At 33.4% G+C, this 9,014-nt stretch overlaps 1 protein-coding gene across 1 annotated transcript; it reads right to left on the reverse strand.

The window, feature by feature from the left end:
* Window positions 1-1,784: 1,784 nt before the first annotated feature.
* Window positions 1,785-6,317, reverse strand: LOC104108980 (WRKY transcription factor 72A-like). The gene is made up of 5 exons (XM_009618148.4): window positions 6,139-6,317; window positions 5,367-5,444; window positions 3,381-3,917; window positions 3,138-3,251; window positions 1,785-2,756 (listed from the first exon to the last, which is right to left on the reverse strand). Exons 1-5 carry the CDS (start codon window positions 6,259-6,261, stop codon window positions 1,995-1,997), a joined length of 1,614 nt encoding a protein of 537 aa, XP_009616443.1. The 5' UTR covers window positions 6,262-6,317; the 3' UTR covers window positions 1,785-1,994.
* Between the last annotated feature and the right edge of the window lie 2,697 nt (window positions 6,318-9,014).

Below are 9,014 nucleotides of genomic sequence, written 5' to 3' on the forward strand. Positions count from 1 at the left end.
AAAATTTGTATTTTCATATGGAAATTAATTTCAATAAATTGTATTGATTGAATCGAATTAATTGTGGCTAGATACGAGGCTTTCAGAGACCAATTCACGAGGCAAATGCATAGCGGAGTAAGAAGTTACATGGTTTGAGGTAAGTAACACTTCTAAACTTGGTTCTAAGGGTATGAATCCCCGAATTGGTGTTATATAAATTGTTTGGAGGTGACACACATGATAGTTGACGAGCGTGTGGACGTGCACTATTGAAATTGTGACTTGAATAAACTCTGTGAAGTTGTAAAAATTGAAGAATCATGTTATTATCTGAACATTTTTCACGTGTTAGAGAAATTGAGCTGAGGCTCTTATTAAAGATCATGTTTAGGCTGCGTACTGATATTTTGGGACCCATTGGGCCGTGTTGCTGTTAAATTAATTATTTTAAGAATGTACATTTCACACTCAGTCATATTTATCCATTGTGAGGATATTTATGGGATCGAGCTGCACGCCGCAGCAGGCTATATGGCTTTATATATTATCGGGGCTGCCCACCTGCAGCAGGCCTTATAGGCTTTATTATTATATGGATCGGGACTGCCCGCCTGCAGTAGGCCATATCGGCTTTATATCACGCTTGGAATGAAGAAGCCCCTCCGGAGTCTGTAATATTCGGGATGGACTTCCCAAGACATGGACTTGCCTTACTTATTTATATTGTGATGAATTTTTCCGGACAAGGATCTTGTCTGTATCATTTATATTTGGGGATAAATTTTCCAGGGTTGGATTGGCCTTATACGGTACTGAGTGACTGACTGTTAGTCGATGTGTGTGTGTGTGTGTGTGTGTGTGTGTGTGTGTATATATATATATATATATATATATATATATATATATATACGGGATAAAATATCCCTGGGATGGATTGACCATAAACAGTACCGAGTGACCGAATGAATTGTGACCAGTAGTACATGAGGTCCTTCCACTGAGATGTCATATTCCTCATATCATGCAGTATTGATCTATTTTTGCCTGTACTGAGTTTAACTGTTGAACTTGAAAGCATGCCTACATTTCTGTACCATTATTTATGTACTGGACTGTACCTGCGGAGCTCGTCACTACTTTCAACCCAAATGTTAGTCTTGTTACTTATTGATTTGGTTGTACTCATACTACACCCTGCACCTTGTGTGCAGATCCAGGTACTTCCGGATACGGCGGTTGCCAGATTTGAGGATTTATCTGTTGGAGACTATCAAGGTAGCTGCTTAGCGTCCGCAAACCTTGACTCTCTTTCCTTTCAATTATTGTACTGTTCTATATTTTCAGATAGTGTTCTTATCCGTCAGACTTTGTTATTATTTAGATGCTCATGTACTCAGTGACACCTGATTTTGGGAGTGTTTTGTATCTGAAATTGTGAAGTTTTCTATGAAATTCAAATATTACATTTTCAAACTTAAGAGATTATTGTGATTTATTGAGGTTGTCGGCTTGCGTAGTATTGAGATAGGCGCTATCACAACAGGTTAGGATTTTGGGTCGTGACATTTTTAGCGTACACGCTTCCATAAGTATTCTTCTAATACTTCAGAGTTTGAAAAAGGAAATAGATATGTCCAATTCTCATTTTTTCGTGTAAAAAAATCCCATATATAATAAAATGACACATAGGTACAAGTCAATCAATCTATATATCAACAGAAATCTAAATTCGTACAAGAATTGTTAAAATCACATTTAACTAACACTTAACGAAAAAACAATGTAAAGGCTAAAGCAATGACTTCAGTAAGCGAAATGTCAATTAGTTTTATCAAACTAAAATATCTACACTTTGGACATCGTACCTCCAAATCATAAAAAAATATTACATCTGATTAATTAACGCCGCAATTAGTTTCTTACTTCAGCAAGCGAAAGTTACTAGCAGCCTGTCTATTTGCCGTAGAAGTCGATTTATTCAGAAAAGTTTGAAGAACAGTTAATTGGATATATTATTTCTTTGAGGTAGATGGGAAGCTGCAAAGAACTGGAAATGGTTCGGTAACCTTCAAATTTAGACCAGATTTTTCTTCAATACCACCTGCATGATTTCCGCTGCCTGAGCCAATGATAGATGCAAGAGCAACAGCCAATGCAGATTGAAAATTTGGGTCGGATGTTATTGCTTTTGTAGCAGCTGCAATTGTATCTTGTGGTAATAAAGATTGTGTAGGCTTTGCACTAATATTATTTTGTAGATAAGATTGGAAAAGAATATCTTGTGGCCGCCTTGCAAAGTTGAGAGAACTAATTTCTTGGTTCTTGTTATAGGCCCCATTACTCCAAGACATGGGAAGAAGAGGATTAGATTCCAAGGAACTGAAGTTGAGAATATTTGTGGAAGAATTATATCTGGGGAGATAATTACTACTCATTCTGTTATGATGGGGAAATAAGGAAGTGAACGAGCTTGAGGTTAAATCAAGAGTGATTGTAGGGGGCGAGGATGAAGAAGAGATGGACGAATTTTGAAGGTAAAATGGTTTTGGTTTTGAGCTATCGGAGAGATAGAAGTTGAGTCCATTGATATTCGTGGCGTCAGTTGCTGGTGGATTGGGGCCTGATTCAGAGCTGGACGATGAACCAGATAATAGCATAGAAGCAGCTGCTGAAGTTGTGAAAGCCATTGATGTTGCTGAAAGAGAAAGTGGATGATTGTGTGTTCCCTCATATGTAGTGATCAAGATTGACATATCCTCAATGCATCTCTGAACCTGTAATCCAATAGCATGATCAAATTTTGGAAGACCTCATAATTATCACTTGACGTTAAGAAGTTATACTATTCCCGCTGTCCCATTTTATGTGTTAGGGTTCGGACTACAAAGGGAGAGTACACTTAATTTTCTATGTGAATTCAGGTATAAATTCTTCAAAATTTGTTAAAATATTTAAAAACTACATTATAGTAATTAAGTATTACAAGTCAACATGGCTAATTACTCAAAATATTTTTAAAAAGTTTGAGAAAATCGTAATCAAAGAAAATACTGTTTAACCCCCTAAATAGTATACCTTCACGATAAAATGGGACGGGGAGTAATATAAAACCAGAAGTATACAAGGATTTATAACGTGATAAACAGTAATATTACCTGCTTTCTCACTGGGCAGGAGGGTGCTACTGTGCAACGGTAGTAAGCTCGAGGACACGGATTTCCTTTTGCAATTTTTTGTCCATATTTTCTCCATTGGCATCCATCATTCATCTAATATTAATAATTAATGAATATGAAAAAAAAAAATTAATTCGTTGTATTGTTCACTTCGTTATAGTAATTTGTCATTAAAAAACTATTCCACAAACTAGCTTCATGAAATTAAATAATCATTCTTACCGTCGGGACATCACATCTGACTCTAACAGAAACCTTTGCTCTTTTAGAAGGGTTTGGTTGTGTGTCATCTTCTCCATTTCTCATTGTCTTGAGAATTTTATGGGGTGGCAATGTTTCTCCATTTTCGTCCTTAACTTCCTCTGACCTATTCTCTTCACTGAGATTTGCAGTTGAAAATTCTGTCGGTGTTGTTTTCACACACAAATCAAACTTGCAATCCAGTCCTAGGGTTAGGCCTCCTTTATTCTCTTCCTCTGCCTTATCTTTGCTCAAGATTTTGGATAAGTACTCTTCTTTTTTAGTGTCGCTTGAAGATCTTCCTAAGCTAAGGGAGACAAATTCAGCTTCGTTACATTCATTATGCCGATCAGTATCAATAATACTATTGGATTTTTCAGCATTTCTTTGAACAATGTCGTGAAATTGCAGCTGAAGGTTCCGATAATCCTTCATAATTCGATCCAAGTGCATCTTCAGCCTCTGATTTTCTTTCATTACCTCTTTCATATCAGCTTTGACTGATTGTAGCTGATCGTCCTACAAAATCAGACACACAGCAAAAATAAAAATAAGAAAGAATCAGATGAATCACTAAATTATATATATATATATATATATATATATAGTTGGAATATAATGACCAGAACTATTCCCTTGAGGTACAGATGATTATCTTTTTGTGGTCTTTTGTCTTGCCCAAGAACACCGGCAAGTTATAAAATACATATAATGATAAAATAAACTTCTTAAATTTTATCATGTGTGGTTTATTCTTAGAAAAATATATATAGCCAAAAATTGGTTATCCATAAGTCAAACAGGTCGGTTCTGACCAGTAAGGATGACTATGCCCTACTTTAATTGCTGTGGTCAAAGGTTTGGAAATTAAAGACTGAAATTTAATATTTGACAACTCTGCCAGTTACTATGACTTTTTCCTGCCAAAACATTTCAGAAACAAGTTGATTGGTTTTATCTTGCATGTCTCTTTCTTTTCTGTTTTCTCATAAGTCATAACTATCATCTTGATGCGGAAGGCATCAACCTTTTCAGCTATATTTCCAAGTTATACGAAGATGCTTGCCTAGCGCGTGAAACTTGAAATACGAGTTTTAAAGTTATTTTGAAAAATAATTTTTGAAAATTGAAGTTGTGTTAAAATATGCATTTTATTTGAAAAAAGCCAAAATTTTGTGAGTGAAAAATAATTTTCACCCAAAAAATGCCTTTAACCAGTTTTTGGATATGCATTTCATTGAAAAAATGTTGCAATTTTATGAGTGGGGAAACAAATATTTTTGAAAATTATAAAAAAGTGGTCAAAACTACTTTATGATTTTTGAAAAACTCATTTTCGAATTATTTTCAAAAACTTGTAAATTCTCATGGACGAACATGTTTTTGAAAAAATAATTGATAAAAAGGAAAAAATATCTTTGGAAAACCGGGTCCTTGGCTAGCGTCTGAACATAAATATGGTTGAAACTTGAAATAAGAGTTTATGAAGTTGTGCTGAAAAATAATTTTTGAAAGTTGAAATTACGTTTAAACATGCATTTTATCTGAAAGAAAGTAGAAATTTTGTGAGTGAAAAAATAATTTTCACCCAAACAATGCCTTAAATCAGCTTTTGGGAACTCGAAAAAAGATTTCAAAATCTTTTCAAAAACTGATGATCATATTTCATTAACAAATATAGTATTTTCAATTTTTTTTTTAAAAAATAGCTAAAATCTACGGCCCAACGGAAGCTTAGTAATCATGCATAAAGTTTTAAAGAGATCTCGCTGGAGATAAACATAATTTAGTTTATATATGTACTCCTTTTCCTCCTCCAAACTATTCATAATCATGGATAATTAACATATTGCAAGTTACAGTAACATAGAAACTAATCACAGGCATAATTCAAATATTATGAACTGAATCGTAAACTCAATTAGGAATGGACAAGATTCAGGATATATATATATATATCAATTATACCTCCTTGTCACTGTCGATATCCTCTTGCTGAGGATACTTCGAATTATCGTCCTCATGGACTTCTCTTTCCTTCCCGACCTGAAGCATAATACATAGTATCAATATATCATCACGTGAGATCTAAAATGGAGTACAACGACAATAACATACTCGGTGTATTCCCACAAGTGAGATCTAAAACGGAATAATAGCTGAAATCGGACAAACTCAGTTACTAATAATTTAATTCCATCATCGTTCAAGTTCTTTTTCTAAATCGTCCTTTGTATTTGATTTATTTAGATAATCTTTTGACTTAAAAAACAAAATGGCCTCGCCAAGTTATCAGGTGAAGGAGAGGATCGGAGGATAAATTAATATTAACCATAATTGTAAAGACAGTTCTCCTAGATTGGAATTGAATCGTATTAAAATCAACAAACAAGACTGTACCTGCAGTTTGGAGCTCAATTCCTTTTAGTTCACATGCAGAATATATATAGATTTAAAGTTCTATATATATATATAGATGTCCCAGAAATTTTCTCTTGATTTATTTCAACACAATTTTAGAACCATGCAGACATTTTAAGAAGTCGGATTCAAAAGAGAGTAGTGTAATATAACTTCGCATAAATATATTCATTATCTCATGCATCTCTCATAATTGAACCTAATAAAATTCATTTCATAGGATAGTGTATATTTGGAGGACTGAAAGCGTTGAATTAAAGAAAAAAGAGTTGATATATATACATATATATATGAAGCACTAAAGCAGGGTAAAGTTTACCTTAAGAACATTACTGTCTTCAACAAAACCCTCCTCATCAGAACTGGATTGATCAGCTAATTTGTTCCTCTTCTCCTCTTTGACTAAGCCTCCATTAATAGATTTTCTGAAAGCCACTTCCATGTCGTAGACCTTATCTCCTCTATTCTCTCTCTCTTTCTTTGTGAATTTTCACCTTTAGCTATATCTGAAAAGCAAAGATCTGTTTTATAAAGAGGTGCCAACAGTATTTGACTTGTTTAAACTAATAAAAATTCAAATTTATTGGCTTACCAGCTAGCACCACAAACAAAAATGTCAATGGCCCAGTTGCACACAACCTAGAAATATACTGATATTTAATTAGCGCTATTTTTTCTAATTTAATTTTGAAAATCCATATTTAAAAAAAAAAAAATGCTTGAAGAAGAAATCAATTTCAACGTTTAAGTCTTTTAAAAAGGTTATGTAAAATGTCAGGAAAGAGGGTTTTACTCCGCAAGGTTCGGTTATAGCTAGCTAGTTGCAACAGCTATTGTTGAGGCTTCCTACGTTAAGGGAAGTAACATGGCCACACTGCTTGCTAATTACCGCGCTATTAGGATTTCTCTTTTAATTTACAAGTTTAATTGTAGTTCTTTTTAGATCAATTGTCAGTAATGATGAGTCCCCTTTTGGATCTTTGAACTGGGAAATCTAAAACCTATTGCGCCCGATAACCTTTTTTTTTATTTACAATATTCGAAAATAATTGGCTGATTAATTTAGATTTGTACTGCATGGGACCCATTAAGGAGATAAGCGTCCCTTACGAGGGATTTCTACATTCTCTAGACTCGAATATGAGATATATAATTAATGGTAGAAAAATTTCATCCATTCCACCACACCCACTAGAGATGACATTATAAATTAATTAAGCGTCCTGCACTAGAAATGGACGGACATAAAAATATCCTCAAGCACTCCAGATATCCCTAAATATTTTTAACCATAGAAGAGAGATATGATGTAGCGTGTGTACTTAATTATGTATTGATCAAGTCTGACTTGAGGTAATTTATTTACTTGATTGCTTCAAACGTGCAGGTTGACAATCCAATTTTAATATTATAATTCTGTTAGTGTATGATCATGATTTTATTAATACTTTTCAAAGACATTATAATATACGAAAAGTAGTAGAATTAATCAAATTGTAAATGTCCAATATAATGGCAGGAAAGACTATTGAGTTTTATATTTGGTCTTAATATCCCTTGCATATTTGTCCAGCGCTAAAGCATGGGAACCATATTCTTACTAATTTTTCACTATGCATAATTTTAGTCATTTTTATGTTTGCTACAGTCTGATTAAGCATGATAGTATATTTCATAATATAGTCTTGTATACAGACGTACAGTATCATTTTATTATGGATCTACTATGAGAAGTTCAATGTGCAATCTTAGCGTTTAAAAATGTCTACTGAGGTGCAGGGGCGGCCCAACGGTGTTTGGGGCCTAAAGCCAAACTTCAATGAGGGGCCCTAAGTTTTTCGGTATTAAAAAACTCATTTAGTAAAATTTTATTTAAAGTTTATTTTTCTAGTTTTTTGAGATGTAAATTATTAATAATTTATTTATAATCGATTTCTTGACTAGGATTATAAATAAATAAAAAGATGATACATATACTTACAAACAAAAGATATCAAAAAATAACAAATTCTAGATGCAAAGTAATAAGAAAAGTACGGAACAATTGAACCTGTTGCAATGCCGGAAAGCTTGACACAAAAGGGTTGCAATTGCCTTTTGCTATCTTACTTGACGGAATGTTTTATGAGATAGTAGACTTGTAAAGAAAGACAAAGTAATCAAAGTAATATGAGCCTCATGATAATGATGATAATGTACAAAGGAGTCAAGAAACATATTCACACCTAAAGTTTAGGGCTTAATCCCAAAAGTAACTATTCATATTACCAAATTATCTCTTATTTCCTTTTTCATGAAAAATGCATTTTTTTATATATATTAGATATATTTTTTCCTAAAATTATCATATGGTGCTGTTTAATATTAGAAAATTTTGGTCCTCCATAAATATAAAACTTTCAAGCGGTTGCTTGAGTTGCCTTATCATCGGGCCGCCCCTGCTGAGGTGTGTGAATTCTATAAATGTCAATGAGTGAAATTTCAAAAGAGATACGAGGAAGAAAGGCACGGGTCTGCTGCCGCGATCTTTACTCTTGTCAGTTACTGCCAATTTATGCATTTTTAGTAAGATTGAGTATACTCCGACATTGAATATATCCTACTTGCTATGAAAATATACCTATTATTGCAAGTGAACTTTAATCTAAAGGCAAAAATCTCTATAATATACAAAACTTAAACTCTTTCTGTCTCTTTTTTTCTCTCTCTATATATATAAACGAGCCGACAAAAAAGTTAAGTTTAGGTTGAGATCTACTTACAATCTGTAGATAAGAACTAGGGTAACCGTACTTCCCTGGATTTTGTGGGTCATCTTACATGCGTTTCGATTTCCATATATGTTTCGACCCCTAATAGCTTGGTTAGAGGCACATATTAATTAAAAGGATTTAAGTATATGCACAATGAAAACATCTCGTAATAGCTAGCTTCAGGGTTCAAAAGATTCGAGGTTTAGGGTTGAGTTTAAATTCATTACCTATTTTCAAATTATTAGTATTATATAAAATTACCTGCAATTATATTTTAAATTAATGATCTGAATTTTTTTAGATAAATGCGCGCACGGTTGGATTGTGGGGACCGTGGAAATATGGGAAGAGTTGTTATGCCAAACATGGAAGCAACAAGTAGCATTAATTAATTACCATAAGGTCAATGACATATTTTATTATTGTATTATTGTGTTTAATG

The sequence above is a fragment of the Nicotiana tomentosiformis genome, chromosome 3, assembly GCF_000390325.3.
Source record: "Nicotiana tomentosiformis chromosome 3, ASM39032v3, whole genome shotgun sequence".
Taxonomy (NCBI): Eukaryota; Viridiplantae; Streptophyta; class Magnoliopsida; order Solanales; family Solanaceae; genus Nicotiana; species Nicotiana tomentosiformis.